Source organism: Macaca fascicularis, chromosome 14 (assembly GCF_037993035.2).
Source record: "Macaca fascicularis isolate 582-1 chromosome 14, T2T-MFA8v1.1".
NCBI classification, from domain to species: Eukaryota; Metazoa; Chordata; class Mammalia; order Primates; family Cercopithecidae; genus Macaca; species Macaca fascicularis.
Window position 1 is genome coordinate 6,993,395 of NC_088388.1, and position 20,638 is coordinate 7,014,032.

A 20,638-nucleotide genomic window follows, 5' to 3' on the forward strand; every position below is an offset into this window, starting at 1 on the left:
GGTCTGAATCCAGCCTAGCCGCAATCTCTATCACTTAAAAACAAGTTGTGCAAACATGGACAAGTTGCTTATGTTCTCCAAGCCTCCTTCCACCTCAAAGGGCTGTTGTGAGGAGTAACAATGTTTATGCAGCTCTTAGAATCTGCCGTGAGCACTGCTGTGACTATGATTGCTACATCCTGCCCCTCCAGCTCGGGTCATCCTCACAGTATCCTTGGGCCAGGACTGGAGACAAAACAAACCATCAGCTTGGACAAAGCCAGGGTGAATCTACACAAGGAACCCAGGAGGAAAGTCTCCCTAGGAAATCTTACAGAGAAAAGGCCTGGTGTCCAGAAACTGGAAAATATTCAGAAGACTCTTGGCTGGGCATGGTGGCTCACACCTGTAATCCCAGCACATTGGGAGGCCAAGGTAGGTGGATCGCTTGAGGTCAGGAGTTGAAGAACAGCCTGGCCAACATGGCAAAACCCTGTCTCTACTAAAAAAAATACAAAAATTAGCCGGGCGTGGTGGCACACACCTGTAATTCCAGCTACTCAGGAGGCTGAAGCAGGAGAATCACTTTAACCCGGGAGATGGAGACTGCAGTGAGCAGAGATCTCACCACTGCACTCCCCAGCCTGGGCAACAGGGCAAGATTCCATCTAAAAAAAAAAAAAAAAAAAAAAAAAAAAAAAAAAAGACTCTTGGTTATGATCAGAAGAGTCAGCCCATTGGGAAGAGGCTCCGGAGAGAGGCTGCTGGTGCTGCTGCTGCCTCCAGCAGCACCAAGTGCTGGCCCCATGATTCTGGGCCCTCCGGCGCCTCTGCCTCGAGAGGAGAATATGAGCCCTTGCCTTCCTCCCAAGCTGCTAGAGCCTGGCATGAGATAATGGATGTGCCCACACTGCCAGGCACTGTGCACAGATGAGGGACCAGGTCTTTTGAGTCTGCAGGGCTGGAGGTGGAGGGGAGATGGGATGAATTTTTTTAAACCCACAGTGAGGATGGGAAGGGAGAAGTTCAGGCATGTTCACCAAAACCTGGCACACTGGAATTACAGGCCCCCTTGGAGCGCAAGTGAGGTAAGTTTAGGACAAATCAAAGGCAGTGTGCTTCACCCAGCAGGGGAGGACACTGATGGAACTCATTACCCCAAGATGTCGTCTCAGCTGGAAATAGAAACAGCTTCACAAAAGATTTAGATACATCCATGGATGATGGCTCCATTCATGGGTTAGAAGGGGAAGGAGGCTCTTTGAGGCCTGTCCCCCAGGGCAGGCATCAGGGAGGTGGCTTGGTCTCCCTAGCACCCCCCTTTGCACTCCTGTTGGAGGCAGGCTTCTGGCAACACGGACCCCAAGAGGCAATGTGGAGTCCCATAAGTTAGAGCCTGGCCTGTGTCCCTGGCCTTTCCTCAACCTCTCCAACACTCAGAATCCACTGTTTGGGAGAGAAAAGGCGCCACCAGCTTCAGGGAAAGCATCCTGGCTGGGCTGTCCCCTAAGAGACCAGCAGAGGGAGACAGACACCATGTCCAGTGCCAGCTCCGGGAACAGAAACCTTGATGATCCACCTGGGGCAGGCCTCTGTGGAGGCAGTTTTGTGCTCATGTTTTGCTGGGTGGGACAGAAGGGCACAGAGAGAGCATCCTCCCAGGCTGAGACAGGCCTATTACAGGGGAGATAGGGGCAGGGAGGAGATTTTTGGGAACTAGGGGCAAGATGGGGAGGGAGCTACTAATTAAGAACCGGGTACTCCAGAGCCAGGCTGCCTGCCTGTGTGCTTTGGACAAGTTATATAACTCTGTGCCTCAGTTTACCCATGGTAAAATGGCAACTACAACAGCACCAGCCTCAGGAGGGCCACGTGAGATTGCGTGCCATATTCAAATGCTTCACTGCAGAGACAGGGAATTGGGAAGAGCTCAGTAAACAGGAGTGACAGCCTACACTGTGGGGAGATCAGAGGTCTCTCCCATCTCCTTAAGCTCTGCAGCTTGCAAAGCCCTTTTGCTTTATTATCTCATCTGGGCCTCACTGAACCCTGGAGGTCTGGTGAGGCTAAAAGGCTCACTTTTTTTTTTTTTTTTTTTTTTGGAGACAGGGTCTCACTCTGTCAACCAGGCTGGAGTGCAGTGGCTCAATAGCTCACTGCAGTCTTGAACTCCTGGGCTCAAGCAATCCTCTCGCCTCAGCCTCCTGAGTAGATAGGACTACATGTGTGTGCCACCATGCCTGGCTAATTTTTGGGGGAAGTTGGGGGGGATCTTGCTATGTTGCCCACGCAGGTCACTTATAAGTGGTAGATCTGGACTTTCTGATACTAAAGAATCAAGGGATCTTTCTCAAGTTCCCTGCTGAGCTGGAAGCTGGAGGAGGCCTGCTTCAGGTGCCCTTGTCTGCACTGAGCCTCCTGCAGGCCGCCCGTATCTCTAGTTGGTATTAAAGTTATGTTGCCCTCTTTCCCACCAGCTCCCGAGTCCCTGGCAGGCAGGCTGTGTTTCTCTGTAGGTCCACACTGTTCAGCAAGGCATATTATAGCAGGGACTTCCAAAAGCTTTTGGGAGGTGATGGGATTCCGTGGGTCTGAATGCCAGCTCCTCCCCAACTCTTGTCCTGGTTCCAGGCCAGGTGTGGCCCCCCTTTTTTTGCCGCTCAAATTCTCCCTCCCACATCTCCAAAGTCTCCCCTAACGTCTCCCTCTTCTGACCTCTCCTTTCTCTGCATTATAGCCCTTTGTATATCTCCTTAAGTTCCTGTTTCATTTTGAAATTCTGCAACAGCCAAAGGCTGAAATGGAAATATGTACAGAGTGCTCTGTTAAGGACCATAAGGTGGGCCTCAGAAAGATGGCTGGGGGTGCTAGAAAGCGAGGTGAGCTCAAATTAGCCGGGCATGATGGCAGGTGCCTATATCCCAGCTACTCGGGAGGCTGAGGCGGGAGAATAGCTTGAACCTGGGAGGGGGAGGTTGCATTGAGCCGAGATCACGCCACTGGATTCCAGCCTGGGTGACAGAAAAAGACTCTGTCTCAAAAAAAAAAAAAAAAAAAAGTGGTTGAACTCTCCATAGACCTAAACCACCCATGTCTTCTAGACACCCTGAAAGTCTAGTACGGGGCTGGGTCATGACTGGTTGGTTTTTCTCATGCCTTCAGAGCTGACTGTGCCCTGAGATTCCACCCTCCCCACCTCCAGCCCTCTTCAACCCACTGAAGTCCCACAAGAATCTCTCAGGAACAAAAGAGGAGAGAGATGAGACGGGTCCCTAGAGAGCACGCATAACACAAAGTAGAGAGCAGCAAGGGCCCTGGAGAGTGAAGTCTGGTGGGGAGCAGAGCGGGGGTGATAGTGACAGGCTTCAGGAAGAAGGCAGAAGAACAAAGGGTCTACATGAGTAGCCATGGGGAGTTCGCCAGGGGCAGCTGCATTTTGGATAGAGAGGACACCATTAGCAAAGACAGAGGGATACGGTATGAGGGGCAGGTAACAAGATTCTTTAACATTATTGGCTGGGCAAGGTGACTCACACCTGTAATCCCAGCACTTTGGGAGGCTGAAGCAGACAGATTGCTTGAGATCAGGAGTTTGAGACCAGCCTGAGCTACATGGCAAAACCCTATTTCTACAAGGAAATACAAAAACATTGGCCAGGAGTGGTGGCTCATGCCCATAACCCCAGCATTTTGGGAGGCCGAGGCAGGCAGATCACTTGAGGTCAGAAGTTCGAGACCAGCCTGGCCAGCATGAGGAAACCCCGTCTCTATCAAAAATACAAAAATTAGCAGGCGCCTGTAATCCCAGCTACTCAGGAAGGTGAGGCAGGAGAATCGCTTGAACCTGGGAGGTGGAGGTTGCAGTGAGCTGAGATTGCACCACTGCACTCCAGCCTGGGTAACGGAGCAAGACTCTGTCTCAAAAAAAAAAGAAGTACAAAAAATTAGCCAGGCATGGTGACATCCATCTGTAGCTACGCAGGAGGTTGAGGTGGGAGGATCGCTTGAGCCTCGGAAGTCAAGGCTGTAGTGAGCCATGATTATGCCACTGCACTCCAGCCTGGACTGTCTCAAAAATAAATAAATAAATAAATAAATAAATAAATAAATAAATAAATAAAACGTCATTGATTGCTTCTAAGTGCCAGCAATTTGACCTATATTCACTCAGTTGTCCCTTACTCAGTTTTACATGGAGAAAACAGAGGTGTGGAGGGTTAGAGACTTGGTGGGGGTCACACAGCTGGTGGAGGCAGAGCAGGCACTCTCTCAGTGGTACTGGAATGGCAGGCCCATGAGATGGGGCTTCCCATCACTGGGATGGCCCCAGGGAAGGTGGTGTCCATCCTTTGACCCTGGGGAGCCCAGGCAGTCTGGAGAAAGCTGGGAGAAGCCTGACGGAGGGGAGGACAGCGGGGTAGGAGGGAGAGGAGAGTTCGGGAGGAGCCGGCATGACTCAGCAGGGCAGGATAAAGATCTTCCAGCCCAGGGAGAGGCAACCCCACTCCTCTGCCAGGGGAGACGGAGTCACAGAGCCCGCGGCATGGGCTGGCCAGGGCAATGGAACATCCTGGGAGAACGGCGGGGAAAGCTCCTGGCGGGCGAGGGAGGAGTGGAGCACCTGGGGGTATCCCTTCTGCCCTGCCCTCCACACACCCATCACCCAGACACCCTGGCAGATCAGGAGGCAGAGCCCAGCTAGGGCAGGAGAGGGACAGGCAGAAGGCCCTGTTCCTCTCAGCTTCTCTCTGGCTTCCCCGGGAAGCAGGAAGTATTGGGGGGAGTCCTTTGGGAAGCCTGAGCTGGGTCAGGTGTGGGTGGGGACCCAGGGCAGGGTAGGGCCATTGCTGAGGTCAGAAGAGGCCCTCTGCCTCCGGGTTTCCGCTGACATCACAGCCAGCTTAGGGTGAGGCAGGGCCTCTGGGCTCCTGCCTACTGGAGGGCAAGGGAAAGTGTGTGCATACACACACACACACACACACACACACACACACACCCTGCCTTTCCTTCCCCCTCCTACCCTTGGGGCCCCAGTGGTGCCTGCACACGTACACTGGAGAGTGTGCACACGAGGCAGCAGAAAGGAAGGCCTCCTCCTGGGGACACCGAATCCCAGGGGATGTCCTGGGTGGGACCTCTGAACCTATCTAGGGCTCACTTTGCCCTCAGGAAGCAAAGGGTAGCCCTTGCTCTTGTTCTGCTGTGGCGGTGGGGCGGGGACAGGGGTGATCATCTAACTCCCAGTTTAATGCTCATTCCGGGATTCCCAACTCCCTGCTAATGGAATCCAGAGTTCTAGCTGAGCCCTCTAGTGTGGGAAGGTGATGAGAAGTGCCTGGCTCAGCTGCACATTGCCAGTTCATGTAAGGGGTCGGTGGTGGGGAGGAAACCCAGGTCTCCCTGTGCTCCAGGCCAGGATTCTCCAGGCACTGGATGACTCTCTTTATACCCCAAGCAACATCTGAGTGACCTGAAGAGACCAGCTGTGCCAGGCTAGACGCCTCATAGCCAGGGGCACTCAGCCAAGTCCTGCTATTGCTGAAGTCTGTTCCCAGCACCCAGACTCCTCTTTTCAAGATGTGCCTCTGGCCCCCTTCCTCAGGCTGGCACCTGCATGGTGGAGTTAAAAGAGCATGTTGCTGAAGTTGGATTGTACTGGGTTCCAGTCCTGGTTCTACCACTTCCAGGCTTGTGTGACCTCAGACAAGTGACTTTGTCTCATGAAGCCTCAGGTTCCTCATGTATAAATAGGGAAATGATAGCTCCTGTCTCGGAGTTACTGCAAAGGTGAAATAAACTAGGCCGGGCGCAGTGGCTCACGCCTGTAATCGCTGCACTTTGGGAGGCCGAGGTGGGTGGATCATGAGGTCAGGAGATCAAGACCATCCTGGCTAACACGGTGAAACCCCATCTCTACTAAAAATACAAAAAAAAAAAAAAAAAAAAAATTAGCCGGGCGTGGTGGCGGGCGCCTGTAGTTCCAGCTACTCCGGAGGCTGAGGCAGGAGAATGGCGTGAACCCGGGAGGCAGAGCTTGTAGTGAGCTGAGATCGCGCCACTGTACTCCAGCCTGGGCGACAGAGTGAGACTCTATCTCAAAATAAATAAATAAATAAATAAATAAATAAATAAATAAATAAATAAAATAGCCCACGCAAAGCATTAGCACTGTGCCTGATGTGGGGAACAGCTGCGTGCACGTAAACTATTGTTAGTATTTCAGCAAAGTAAATGTTAGTAAGAAATACCAGCATCACAGTAGGCTGGAGGAGTCACTGTAGTAGGCATCTGCCTCTCCTCCCAACACCCAGGTCAGCCTCCGCCCCTCCACCCACCCCCTAGGGCTCCTCTCTGTGTCTCCAGCACCAAAACTTAGGGAACGTTTGGTGAACAAATGAATGAATGAGTGTCCCTACTCACCTCTGTGGGTTTCTCCAACACAACTGTCAAGAGGGGACCAGCTAGAGACTCCCCTAGTTCAGGAACCTGGACACTCCCTGGGCCAGGGTCCCATCAGTGCTAACTGTGCAGCTGTGTGCAACATGGTGTTTTGGGTACCTGGAGAGCCTTCCTTGGGGATGTCACCATGTGGGGAGGAAGGGTGGGACCCTGGCCAGTCCCTGAGCCTACACTGACTCACCCTCACCCCTTGGAGGGCAGCTCAGTCATCACCTGGTGCCAGCTCTGGCCCCCAGCCAGCCACATTTCTTGAGGGCCTGACCTGACACCCCCCTGTGGATGGTGAGGCCTGGAATCTTTAAAAGGCCAGAGAAGGCAGCAAGCCAGTGGCCCCTCATCAGCTCACAGACTACTCCCACCATCCTGTGGAGAGGAGGGCAGAGGTGGTCAGATCCCATCACACAGAGAGGTGACCGGCTTGTCCCAAGGTCACACTGGCCAATTGGAATGGAGGTTTCCTGACTCTCAGAGCAGCTCTGTGCCCGCTGCAGGGAATCCTGGACTGCACCTGGTGCTACCTTGGCACTTTGCCTGTGGTTGCCACTGCCCTTCTAGCTCAGTCCATCCACATTTCTGCCCCAAAGCTCTACCTCCTCCAGGAAGCTCTCCTCCCACCATCCTCCTTGCCCTAAATGTACCCACTGCCACCTATGGCTGATGTCAGACAGTTTAATGAGTGTCCCTAGACTGGAATTCTTTCCTTTTCTTTTGAGAGAGGGTCTTGCTCTGTTGCCCCAGGCAACAAAGACCATGTGTAGTGGTCATAGCTCACTGCAGCCTCAAACTCTTGGGCTCAAGCAATCCTCCAGCCTCAGCCACCTGATTAGCTGGGACTACAGGCACGAACCACCATGTCCGGCTAAGTTTTAAATTTTTGGTAGAGATGGGGGTCTCTATGTTGCCCAGGTTCATCTCAAATTCCTCAAGCAATCCTCCTGCCTGGGCCTCCCAAAGTGCTGGGATTACAGATGTAAGCCCCAACTGTGAAATTCCTAAAGGCAGGGATGGGTTTTCCTTGCTCTCTCTCTGTCCTTAACAGGACCTGGCAGAGACTGAGAAAGTGCCTGCACAATGTGCCCCTGGAGCAGACGGAGCGCTTCTCTTTCCCATGCTTGTCTGGAGCTGGGGGGACTGGCATCTCCTCTAAGCTCTGCCCTCCCACCAGCAACCCCAGATTGTCAGCACTGGAAGGGCCCCTAACAAGATTCTCTGAGAGTCACAGGGGAGCAGGAACTTTCCCGAGGTCCCCCAACTGGAAATCAGAGGGCAGCCACCTGTCCTGCCCCATCCTACGGAAACCCTGGAGGGGCCACTCCTGCTCTTTCCTCTCTTCCTTCTTCCCCAAACCCCAGCAGCTACCCCCATTTAGGGACTTGGCAGGATAAAGGCACCGTCTTTATTCCAGCCCCCGACCCAACCCAACTGGCAGCTCCCAGCCTGCTGCCTTTGCCCAGGCATGGCAGAGGGGCACTGGCAGCTTGGAGATGGAGCTGCTTTTCCCTTTGGCAGTGCAGAAGGTGGGGGAGGGGAAGTGAGAGGCTTGGCCCCCACTAGGTGAGGGGAGAGGGCAGGGAGGCAAGTCCAGACAAGAGGCAGAGGGAGAACACAACTTTCCCAGCTCGTGGGGTCACTACATTAAGATTCAAAGACAAACTGGGGGCTGGGGGGCTGTGTGTAAAGTCAATTGTCCCTGTACCCACCTGGCCTGGGTCCCTGTTTCAGAGCTGCAGCCCTCAGTTCCGGCAAACCAGTGCTTTCTGGCGGCCCCAGGTGGATGTCTGCTGGGGGTGGTGGTGTCCACTCCCACCTTCTGCTTCAGTCTCTTCCTCTCCCCCATCTGCTGCTTCCCCCTCTTCCTCCCAGCTCCCTCCTCCCCTCTTTCCCACTCCCACCCATTTGCCTCTTTGTGTCTCCTCTTTCCTTCCCAGTCTTGTCCCTTCTCTGGTCTCACCCCTCTTCTCTTGCCCCCGCCTCTTTCTTCAGCACCCCTCCCCTCCGCTCCCCCCACACTGGGGCTGCTTTCTCCCTGACTCAGCAAGGTGCTTTATAAGGTGCTGAGGGGCTCAGTCAAATCCAAACCACATTGTGCAGACTCCACAAGGAGCGGCTGCGAGGTGGAGGGAGAGGCTGAAGCTGCTCCCCTTCTCCCTCCTTCTTGGCCCCCTCCCTCTGAAAGGGTAGGAGCTAGGGGGACCTCCTGGCTGGCCTCAGTGCCATGCACCCATGGGCATCTGCCTTCTTGACCTTGGCATGGGCATCAAGAAATCACTGGGCTCACCCACCAGGAATGTCACTGAAACTCCAGAGTCCTGGCTGGTGGGGGCAGGGAGGAGGTAGAGTGGTTGGGGGTAGGGGGCGGAGGGAGGCCCTAAGCACTTTTCACAAGGGTCCCTCCAGGCAGTTTTCATCAGTGCTGCTACTAAGGTCCCTCAAAGTCCCCTGCCCCCCAACCCAAGCCAGCTCTCCTTTCCCAGCTCTTTTTCTCCTTGTTTAGGAAAAAAAAGGAAGAAAGGAGAGAGAGGGGAAAAAAAACCCAACAACAAAGTCTGTCCCACTCCAGTGAGGTAATTGAAAACAAACTTCTTCCCCACCCCCCCGCACCCCCAGCTCAGTGCTCACAGTACAGAGAAGGGAAGAGCTGCCCCGGGACCCAGCACTGGCCATGATCAGGATGCCTGCCCAGGCCACAGGCTGGAGGCGCGGGGGCTGGACTGGCAGAGTGCCCTCCCTTTCTTCCAGGGGCACCAGGAAGTAGTGGGGGACAAATCTCGGATGCCACTCCAGGCAGAGGCATCACCTTCCAGGTCTGGCCCACCACTGGCCTCTCCCACTTTGAAACAATAAATAAACAACAACAAAAGCAACTTATTACCCAGTGATTTAATTGGTGGTGTGGTTATAGGGCACCCAAGCCTTGGGGACCACATGACTGTCCCCCAGGAAAATCATGAAGCAGGGCAGTCCCCAGCCCTGGGTGAGAGCTGCCTTCACTGAGCATGTTCTCCCTGGCACCCTTGGAGAGGGAGGAGCGGACCCCTCTGGGAGGGTCCAGGCATACCCCCAGGTATCCTGCCCAGCAAGTCCCAACCCAGGCCTGCGGGAAGGAGGGGGAGCCCTCACTGCCAAGCCACCCCCACCTCACCACCGGAAAAACCAACAACCCGAAACCCCAAAGGAAGGAGATTGCCAGGCGTCTTCATGGGGAAGCATTTCACAAATGGGGACGCTCAGGCGGTCCATCGCCTTGAATCGGAGCATTCCCGCTGAGTCACCCAAGAAGCCTGTGGTGTTGAAACTGGTCCGGTGCCTCGTGCTGATTAATGAATTACAAATCCCCCACCCATGTGCATTCTCCCTGGTCACTGGAGGAAGAATGAAGAACCTTGTGAACTTGAGGGAAAAAGTCCCGCCAAGTGGCCTCTTCTCGCCTCTGGGCCGGGCAGTGGGCCTGTGGTGCCCTCTTCCTCCCCCGCAGGGGGCATTGTGAGCTGGTTAGTCACCTGCCCCAGCCCCAGCGCCTCGCTTAGCTCTAGCTTTTGGAAATGGGACAAGCGGCGGGACAATAGGCAAGGGGGGCGGTCAGCCCAGACAAAGGGCAGCAGGAAAAACACCATCACTTGCTCCCAGGCCAGCTTGCTGGCATTTGGGAGAATGTGTCATTGCATTTACTCAAGGGTGAGGAGGAGGGAAGGTTAGAGATGAGGAGGCAGAGGTAGGGTGGGAGCAGGGACCCCGCACAGGCAGAGGTAGCGTGGGAGCTGGGACCCCGCACCGGGCAGGGGGCAGGGGGTGGTGTCCCCAGGCCAACGCCAGGGGAGAAGCCCACCCGAAGTCGGCGCTGTCCACTGGCTCCCGGGAGTCCTCAGACGGACTGATGGCCTCCCCGCCCCCTCCCCCAGGAGGCCCAGGGTGGTACCGCCACAGCCTCGCCTCACCTCACCCCCCCCTCGGTGCTGTGGGAGGGAGAGGGAGCCCCAGAAGCCCTCCCTTCCCTCCTCCCCCCTCCTACCCCCACCCCGGGGAGGGCCGCTACAATTTGTGGTTACAGCTTTACACGTCAGAAAAAAAAAAAAAGTTTGCAGAATGTCCCACACCGAAAAAAAAAAAAAAAAAAAAAAAAACCCGAAACCGAGCGAAAAAAACCTGCGAGTGGGCCTGGCGGATGGGATTATTAAAGCTTCGCCGGAGCCGCGGCTCGCCCTCCCACTCCGCCAGCCTCCGGGAGAGGAGCCGCACCCGGCCGGCCTGGCCCCAGCCCCATGGACCTCCGAGCAGGTAGGAGCCAGGCGGCCGAGGCCCCGGCCCCCGCCCCGCCGAGCAGCCACGAGATCCGGTTCCCGTCCTGCCTTGACCCCCGGGAGCCCCGCGCCGGGGCCGGGCCACCGAGCTGGGCTCCAGCCGGGGGAGGCGCGGCTGGGCGCCCTCGAGAGGGGCCAGGCGGGGACGCCGCATTCCTGGAGTCCGCACGGCGGGGCCAGGAGATAGCCGGGAGCGGCGGGGAGCCCGGACGATAGCAGACCTGGGGAGGCGGCAACCTGGAGCCCCAGCCCCAGAGCCCCGCGCACAAGTTGGGGCCAGAGAGTCCGAGGCGGGGAGCGAGGCTGCGGGTGGGAGGAGGGGCTGGGAGAAGAAGAGGGAGGGAGGCCGGGGAAGCCCGAGGCCGGGCGGCGGGAGGCGAGGGGAGGCCGACACCTCGGGCCGCGCCGCTCTCCCTCCCCGGCCCGCCGGGAGGGGTAGGAGGGCGGGCGGGAGGAAGGGCGGGCGGCGGAGAGGAGGGCGGAGGGCAGCGCCGAGCCTGGCTGGGCCGGGCCGGACCGGACAGGCCGAGCCGCGCCGCGGGACTCGCGGCTTCCTAGCTGCGCGCCGCGCGGCCGGAACCCTCCATGGTGCCCACGGCCGGGGAGCCGGCGGCAGGTAGGGGCGGCGGACGGCGGCTGCGAGTCCCCCGGGCCACCGTGGCCTGGGAGTGATTATTGTTGGGCGGGGGGCGGGCGCAGCCGGGCCGGACCCGGCAGGAAAAAGTCTGTCACCGGCCAGGGAGCGGCGGGAGCAGCCGCTCAGCCCGGGCAGGAGGGGAGTTGACGCGCGGGAAAGGGCAGCGCCGGACAGAGCCCGGAGCCGGGTGCCCCGGACCCCGCCCCCGCCCCCGCCGCCTGGAAGGAGCGACCGGGCGGGAGCGGGAGGGGGCGGGGCCGGGGGCGCCGGGGCCACACAGAGGGAAGGCGCAGCGCCGGGAGGGGTCCCGGAGCGAGAGGTCACCGCCGGGAGGGAGGGCCAGCTGGCGACCGCCGCCGTGCAGCTTTCCGGCCGAGCCCCTCGAAGGAAACCTTCGAAGGAGTCCCCGGGGCTCGCCAGAGTCCTCTCATGCTTGCTCTCCCGACCCGCTTTCCTTTCCACAACTCCGCGCAGGGCTGCTGGAGCCCTCCCTACAGACCCCCGCCAATCCCAGAGGACCTCTGTTCCCCCAGGTCCCAGCCTGGCCCTCCCCCCGGGGTGTGAGGGGCTGCCAGGAGAGGAGAGGAGACGGGCGGGTGCAGGCTAAGCCCTGGAGAGAGGCTGGGGGTGGGGGGCACTGGGCACACTGCTCTGCCGGGTCCTCCTTCTCTGACCCTGATCCAGGGACACCTCTGTGCTTTCACTGCCCCCAACTGACCTCCGCTACCGCTCGGGAGCACACGTTGCCCCTCACACCGGACAGGACGGGAGTACATATTCCCCTAACAGACCAGACGCACTCCAGCCAGCTCAGACACCCTCACTACCCTGGAGCCACACACTCCACCAGGGGAGGAAGCAGAGATGGCAGTTGTCACCCAGCAGCCCCAGAAGTGACACTGCTGATGGGTGCAATGGCTCCCTGTCCCCTTCATTCACAGTCCCACACTCTTGTCCGTCACACTTCTGCGTGCCACCCCTGCACACCAGCCACTGGCTGACACTTCACATTCCTCCCCACGTCCCACCTCTTGTGCACACCTGGCTCCTGCACTCTCCCCCAGCCCCTCCCGCACCCCTCTTGATAACAACACCCTTTCTAACTCACCCACCACTGCCCTGGACTCCTCCTTCACTGCTCCCCCTGCCTCTGGCTCTCAGTGGGCTGCTGGGCTACCCCCTGGCTCCTCACTGGCCTCCCTGAGCACACCCAGGGCCCTCTTGCGGCACAATCAGGAACCCTCTCGCTCCAGCCAAAGCCCAACTCCTGTCTCGCTTGCTTGGTTACTGACTTCATAAGGCAGGGGGGCTGGCCCACCCTCAGCTTCTTCCCCTGGGCCTCAGTGACTTCTGTCATTTAGGCTGGAAGAGAAGGGCAGGAAGGGGGATGCTGGAGAGGAGAGGAGAGATGAAGCCCTGCATGTTTCCTCTGGGAGGAACTGAGCATGCATAGTGTGACCTCTCTGTGCAAGCCCACAGTCACCAAAGGGGTTGGTGGCAAAACTAGGTCTCCCAATTCCCAGGCCCATGTGTCCCCACTCACCAAGCCACTTCTCAGTGGCCTGGGGGAAAGGGAACCAAGGAAAAGGCAGAAGGGAGGGAAGTAAGAGAGGGGAAGGCAGCAGACCACAGGGTAGAAGGATGATGGGTTTCTGTGGGCCTTTGCCTGTGAAGGCAGGTCAGGACACGCCCCTAGGGCAGTTTCCTACAGTCACAATGCCTGGACCTCACCTACTCCATCCCTCACCCACTCCTCACCTATTCTGCCTAACCCACTCCATCCCTCAATTCCTCTCAACAGACCCCTCCAACCGCAGCAGCCAGCGCTGGTCCTGGTCTGGCCTTTCCTCCTGGCTCCCATATTCAGTCCAGCCTGAGGCCACTATGCCCCACCTCTGGAGCCCTGCAGTGCCTCCCTGGCTACAACATTTAGGGCTCACAGTTCTTAGCCTAGCTCTTATAGTCCCAGGTGCAAAGACTCCCGTTGACTTGTCCTACCACCCTAACCACCCTGGTACATCTGCACGGCTGAACCCTCACCCTCACTGGGAAAGCTCAGCCCGGGGGCGTCCAGGCCAGGGACTGAGGGGCAGCTGGCTAAAGTGGCTAAAGACGTGCACACGGGTGCGCCTGCCTGTGCAGCTGTCTGGGTGGCTGGTCACTTCCTTGGGCAGAGAGAGAGAGAGAGAGAGAGAGTGAGTGTGTGTGTGTGTGTGTGTGTGTGTGTGTGTGTTTTCATGAGGAGGGCCTTGGTTCCCAGGGCCCAGGGATCTGGATGGAATTAGGGGCTGGCTGGGTGGGGGCCAGGATAGGGGGTGGGGGGCTGCTGCAGGAAACGTGAGCTGCACTCATTAGCTCCTCACGTGCTCAGCCAGATTTATAAACACACAGAGAAGAGGGGATGTAAACAATCAGTGGGCAGCAGCCAGAGGCAGAGCTGAGGCGGGGGCGGGCTGGGGGCCAGGACTGGTGGGGAGGGGGAGAGGGGGACCCAGGACACAGCCCCAGTGGTCAGGGTCCACCTGCATACCATGAGCCTAAGGGAGGATGGATGAGGGCTCCAGGAAGCCCACCATGCACTCTCCTCAGGAGGCAGGCGAGCTGTGCTGGGTTCCTGAGCTCACAACTACACAAGTGTTCACCCCACACTGCTTTCCTCCTGCTGCCTGAGACACGGGTATGGGCACGGCTTGCCCAGAGTGAAAGCTGTCATAGCAGGGGCAGAGCCCTGTCCTTCTACCCCCCTTTCTCCTCTCCTAACCTCTTCTCCCTCTGGATTCCTGAGAGCCCTTCCCTCTTTCTAGTTCTCTCTGTGGGCCGTCGGATCCTTCTGTTCTCCCCTGCCCGCCCCCCCCACCCCCAGCCTGCAACGACAGTTACCTCAGAACTGAAATATTCCTGGAAACACCGGCCTCGTCTGGTTAATTTCATGAGCCGTTTTTTCTGCCCAGATGACTTAGTTCTTGTCTATCCAAAGGCTTCTCCCCCTGCTGTCCCTGTGTAGGGAGCTGATCTCCCCTAGGGATGTCCCACAGGGCTCAGAATGGGAGAGGGATAAGTCCCGAGCTGGGTTCCTGACTATACCTCTTGGCCGTGACATAGGCAGAACCTAGAACTCCAGTCAACATGTGGGTAAAGAGGGACGCCTAGCTCCCAGCTCCTGCTTCAGTTGGGACCCTCAGCCTTGCCGCTAACTTTGAATGAAGCCAGACTCGATGCTGAAAGCAACCTCAAGGCTGGGAGGGCCGCTGCCCAATTCAGCAGGTCTCCAATCTCCAAAACTAATTCTACTCTGTACCCATAGGATCCTAGAGGTGACTGCCAGATCCCCAGGCTTGGAGTTGTGTTGGAATGTGAGGAACAGGGAGGAGAAAGGAACTGAGTCAGGCAAGAGCTGGGGATAGAAAGGAAGAGTGAGGAAAGCAGCATCCAGGAGGAAGCCACAGGCTCAGAGGGCACAGGAAAGGGGGAGCCAGTCTCCCTAGGGAGCAGTTGAGTGCCTGACCCTACTCTCTGTCCTAAAATACACGTGTGTACACACACTCACACTTGCCTCAAACTAAGACCCTGTGACTGGTGGTACCCCACCCCCATGCTCCCTCAGTAAAGCTGGCCAGCCACACATCTGAAAGAGTCCATACTGACCAGGGGGCCACTGCCAAAGTCCTCACTGACCCCTGTCCTCCATAAGAGATGTTTTATACAAATGGAGTCTTGCATCCTTCCTAGTTAGTAGCCCTCTCCAAAACTGCCCCAGCGCTGTGATTAAACCTAACCTAGTCTTCATTCTTTCTTCAAATCCCATTCTAACCATGGGCAAAGTGTTATATCTATTTAAGTTATTTCTACCTATCAAAGCAACCTATGTCATTATAGAAAAATCTGAGAGTATAAAATATGAACTATAGGAGTGGTGGGAAGGTGGCAGCAAAAAAAAAAAAAAGGAAAAAAAGGAAAAAAAAAAAAAATAAAGGAAAGAAACCACTCGTGACCTCACACCTATTCAAGCTGAAAACCCAAACTAGCCCTGCTCTTCATGACATAAGCAGCGCCCCATCTGGTATCTAAACCGACCAAGTCACAGCCCTCCAGCTCACCTTCTGCCTGCCCAGACCTCACCACATCCCCTGCTGGACTCAAACCTCAACCACACTAAATCAACCAAATCCCAAGTCTAAACTAATCTGAAACTTTTAAAGTAACCCAGTCCTTAAATCTAACCTAGCCCAATGCCAATTATATCTATCCTAGCCAAACCCTAACTGCCTTTGCCAGTCCAAAGTGTCCACTCAATCCTCACCTTGGTCCTCACTTAAAATCCCAGAAAAGCGTATTTCCCCACTATCCATGTCACTCTTTACAGCACCCAACCCTGGCCTCTGGACTCCTGGTATCCTGGGATGTCCAAACTCTGCAGTGCCATCAGCCAACAAGCCTGACTCGTCAAATGCACCCCTCTCCCTTCCTGTCCCCACCCTCACAGGCTGATGGAAAGGGCTCATTGAAGTCCAACTTTTCCCCACCTAACACCAAGAATGGTGTGAACCTCCACACTGCCACCATTCCCTGAGAGTGAGCACTAAATCTTCAATCTAACCCCACCCTATGCTTCCCACACTCAGGAATCACATCCTAGAATATACCCAAAACTAGCCCCATAAGGCAGCCCGACCCTGGTGGTCTAACCCTATACCTTGCCTCTTATGGACGACTGTGTTCTTGGCGGCTGCCTCTCTCCTGCTTCCTCCCTTGGGGCTGACTGCTCAGCCTGCCAGCTCTGACATGTGCTATCTCCCACCCTGTGACTCCCCTCAAGCTGCAGTGGGACTGGGAGACTGGCAGGAAGCTATGGTACAACTGGAACACAGGCAGGTCGACCTGTAGTCCCTAGGCCTGGCCCTGTCCCTCCATGTACACACACATATATGTTGGCACACACACAGTGGCACACATGCCAAAGACTCTCTCAGCTGACACACAGATATACTCTCAAGTATCTACTGATAGATACTTAGGCGTGCCAAGTCCTCATCCTCAAACACACACACACCTCTCTTTCTCTCCCCTCTTGCCAGGGGTGTTTTCCCTCCTCCATCCCCTCTGCCTCCCATCTGGTGTCCCACCCTCACCCACCTTCCAGCCCAAGGTGGGGACAGACACCTGAGGGGCTGCCAGATGCTTCCCCGTGTGGGCCTGGGCCGCACTCATGCTTCTCGTCCATCCTGCCCACAGGGGACTCGTGGGGGATGTTAGCGTGCCTGTGCACGGTGCTCTGGCACCTCCCTGCAGTGCCAGCTCTCAATCGCACAGGGGACCCAGGGCCTGGCCCCTCCATCCAGAAAACCTATGACCTCACCCGCTACCTGGAGCACCAACTCCGCAGCTTGGCTGGGACCTATGTGAGTATCCAGAGTAGGAGTCTGGGAGTTGGGGAGGAGTGAGGAGTTGGGGGAAGACAGTCCTAATCGTGGAGGGTCCTGGTAAATGATGGGGTGAGGAGGGGCTCTTTGGCTCCCACCAGTCCCCCTGTCTGGCTTATCTACTGCCCTTCCCTCTTAGGTGGCCCCCCCATCTCCCCATCCCTCGCCCCAGGACTAGGCATGTGGGCAGGCCTCGCACCCGCCTTGGCCCATTGCCCCACTGGCTGCCAGCCCAGCCGCCCGCCTCCCCCTGGGGGCCGGGGAAGTCTCCTCTGTTTACACCGTGTTGTGGTGTCTCTTGCGCGGGCGGGGTTGGGTGGGGATGGAGGGGCCCCACCTCCCATGCCTGCGTTCCAGCTCGCCTCTACCCCCAGACCTGGGGCCCTGCTGCTCTGGACCCAGGGGCCTCCCTTCCGTCTGCCTCTCCCATTCTAGCTGGGCCTCCTACGAGGGTCATGGGGGAAGGGGACTGTAGGGAACCCAGGCAGTAGTGGCAGGGGGTTTAGGGTGTGGATGGAGGTGATGCTATAAGGATTTGGGGGTGGTCCAGAGGTGTTCAGAGAGCCCAGGAGAGAAGGAAGGAGGGTCGGAGGAGCCGAGGACCATGGGGAACCGGCCCCCTCTTCCCGTGTTCCTCTTCCACATCCCAGACTCTACTCTGGAGCCAGGGAAAGAAAAGGGAGGAGGGTGGCGGGGGAGCTGGCTCCAGCCCCAGGATACACCGAGGAAATTAGTTTGTCTCTGTGCTTGTCAGCGTGTGAACCTCCCCCTGGGCCCTTGCCTATCCCAGGCCTCTCCCCTTGCTTCTCCCTTCTTTCCCAGTTACACATCGCCCTCATCCCTTTCCCTGGGCCCCAGCCGCTCCCCCGAGGGTTGGCAAGGGCTCTGCCTTCTTCCCTATACCATGCTGTCTTCCATAGCCTTCCTCCTGTCCTACTCATGAGACTGCCTCCATTTCTTCCTTCTGCAGCCTAGCTCCTTTCAACTGAACCCTTCCTTCGGAGTGTTAGTGAGTACCCGTCTCTCCCCAGCCCCTCAGCTGGTGGGCCCGGGTATGTCAGTGGCAAATGGGACTCTGGTGCCAATGGGCCCCTCTCATCTCTCTCTTGTTCCTTGTGCAGAAAACCTTTGCTTCATTCCACTGCCCCCTCTAGTTCCCGACCCTTTTTCTCTCCTGGCTTTCTCTGCCAAATTTCTCGAAGGAGTGGTCTACACCCTCTGCCTCCACTTCCTCTCCACCCACTCACTTCTTAACCCCCTGCAATCTGGCTTCCAGGCCCCAGCAGTGGTTCTCTCCAAGGTCGTCAGGCACCTCCTTGCCAAGCCCGACAGTGTTTTGAAGGCTCATTCTCCTTGCTGTCTGTTTTGCAGCCACACTGCTGAGCACTGCTGCCTTCTCGAACTCTTCCTTGGCCTCTGCACTCTCCTGGGCCACCTTCTACCTCTCCAGCCTCGCCCCCTGGCTCCTCCAGGCTCCTCTTCTTCTCTGTCCTGCCCTCACAGCGGGCACTTTCCCAAGGTTTGCCCACCAAGCCAATCAGCACGTCCTTCCTGAGCGTCTCCTGCGTCTCCTCCTCCTCTTTCTACGCCTCTCCATTGGAGAGCTCATCACCGCCACTGCTTCAGCTGTCATCTGCATACAAATGATATCCTTATTGGAGAAACTCAGGGAGGCCATGAACAGAGAAGCCTAGCATGGAGACAGGGCCAGTGTCAGGGGACACAAAAAATAGAAACTTTGGGAGCAGGTATCTCCTCGGTGATGAGACAGCTGCTCTGCCCTCCTCCTTCCCCATCACCCTCTCCTTTTCACAGCTGAACTACCTGGGCCCTCCTTTCAACGAGCCTGACTTCAACCCTCCCCGCCTGGGGGCAGAGACTCTGCCCAGGGCCACTGTTAACTTGGAGGTGTGGCAAAGCCTCAATGACAAACTGCGGCTGACCCAAAACTACGAGGCTTACAGCCACCTTCTGTGTTACTTGCGTGGCCTCAACCGTCAGGCTGCCACTGCTGAGCTGCGCCGCAGCCTGGCCCACTTCTGCACCAGCCTCCAGGGCCTGCTGGGCAGCATTGCAGGCGTCATGGCAGCTCTGGGCTACCCACTGCCCCAGCCGCTGCCTGGGACTGAACCCACTTGGACTCCTGGCCCTGCCCACAGTGACTTCCTCCAAAAGATGGATGACTTCTGGCTGCTGAAGGAGCTGCAGACCTGGCTGTGGCGCTCGGCCAAGGACTTCAACCGGCTCAAGAAGAAGATGCAGCCTCCAGCAGCTGCAGTCACCCTGCACCTGGGGGCTCACGGCTTCTGACTTCTGACCTTTGCCGCCTCCTCTTCGCTCCCCCTTCAAACCCTGCACCCACTTTGGGAGAGCCAGCCCTGTATGCCAACACCTGTTGAGCCAGGAGACAGAAGCTGTGAGCTTCTGGCCCTCTCCTGGACCGGCTGGGCGTGTGATGTGATCAGCCTTGTCTCCTCCCCACCTCCCAAAGGTCTACTGAGCTGGGGAGGAGGTGCAATAGGCCCTGTCCTGTCCTGTTTCTACAGGAAGTCATGCTCGAGGGAGTCTGAAGTGGTTCAAGTTGGTGCAGAGGCTCTCATGGCCTCCTGCTTCTTGCTTACCACTTGGCCAATGCCCACCCAGCCCCTCAGGTGGCACACCTGGAAGGCAGGAGTTGAGGGGCCACCACCACACATGACTTTCTGGGGTGAAGCCCTTTGGCTGCCCCACTCTCCTTGAATGGGTGTTGCTCCCTTACCCCCAAATCACTCTATACATCCAATTCAGGAAACAAACATGGTGGCAGTTCTACACAAAAAGAGATAAGATTAACAGTGCAGGGGTGGGGTCTGCATTGGAGGTTCCCTATAAACCAGAAGAGAAAATACTGAAAGCAAAGGGGCAGGGACAGACCATAACAGACCCAGGAGTCTCCAAAGCACAGAGTGGCAAACAAAAGCCAAGCTGAGCATCAGGACCTTGCCTCGAATTGTCTTCCAGCTTTACAGTGCCTCCTCGCTGCCCCCTTTCCCAGGGTATCTGTGGGTTGCCCAGGCTGGGGAGGGCAACCATAGCCACACCACAGGATTTCCTGAAAGTTTACATTGCAGTAGCATTTTGGGGTGTGGGGTGGCAGCTCCCCCAGGCCCTGCCCCCCCAGCCCCACCCACTCATGACTCTAAGTGTGTTGTATTAATATTTATTTATTTGGAGATGTTATTTATTAGATGATATTTATTGCAGAATTTCTATTCTTGTATTAACAAATAAAATGCTTGCCCCAGAACTTAGTCTCTTTGCCCGGCCTCAACCCTCCTGGTGCTCATCAGACTCTCTTGCCGCCCCGGCTCCCACTCCCTGCTTGCCTCTGGTGAAGCTGCACAGAGCTCTGAGAAGAGGCGCTCTTCCTCCCCGCACTGGGGTGATGGGCGCACCTCAGACTTGTCCACTCCTGCTCCCACCACCAACTCCTTGATCCTCAGTCCTCCCACACAGCTTGTGTCTACTCCAGGTTTCCCTCACCCAGCCTTTGCTCAGTCTTCCTCACCTTTCTGGGATTCGTTGGTTTTTTTTTTTTTTTTTTTTTTCTTTTTTTGAGACGGAGTCTCGTTCTGTCGCCCAGGCTAGAGTGCAGTGGCACAATCTCTGCTCACTGTAAGCTCTGCCTCCCAGGTTCATGCCATTCTCCTGCCTCAGCCTCCCGAGTAGCTGTGACTACAAGCGCCTGCCACCACGCCTGGCTAAGTAGAGACCACTGTGTTAGCCAGGATGGTCTCGATCTCCTGACCTCGTGATCCGCCCGCCTCGGCCTCCCAAAGTGCTGGGATTACAGGCGTGAGCCACCG

General features: G+C 56.9%; 2 protein-coding genes across 13 annotated transcripts in view; one reads left to right on the top strand and one right to left on the bottom strand.

Moving 5' to 3' along the window:
• The window catches only part of RAD9A (RAD9 checkpoint clamp component A), a 79,078-nt gene that overhangs the window by 14,096 nt on the left and 44,344 nt on the right, over positions 1 to 20,638 (bottom strand). For 2 of the 11 annotated variants that reach the window (XR_012422996.1, XR_012422997.1), the window contains exon 3: positions 524 to 647. The exons of the other annotated variants lie outside the window; for them this stretch is intronic. The gene's annotated coding sequence lies outside the window, so the exon portion shown is untranslated. The remainder of the gene's footprint in view (positions 1 to 523; positions 648 to 20,638) is intronic. 11 annotated transcript variants of the gene reach the window in all.
• On the top strand, positions 10,639 to 20,076 carry CLCF1 (cardiotrophin like cytokine factor 1). 2 transcript variants are annotated; one of them, XM_005577083.5, is made up of 3 exons: positions 10,639 to 10,713; positions 16,606 to 16,772; positions 18,609 to 20,076. In XM_005577083.5, the coding sequence occupies exons 1-3, from the start codon at positions 10,698 to 10,700 to the stop codon at positions 19,101 to 19,103; spliced, it is 678 nt and encodes a 225-aa protein (XP_005577140.1). In that variant the 5' UTR covers positions 10,639 to 10,697; the 3' UTR covers positions 19,104 to 20,076. The 2 variants fall into 2 exon arrangements, with proteins under 2 accessions (XP_005577140.1, XP_045228160.1); XM_045372225.3 differs by lacking the exon at positions 10,639 to 10,713 and adding an exon at positions 11,227 to 11,352.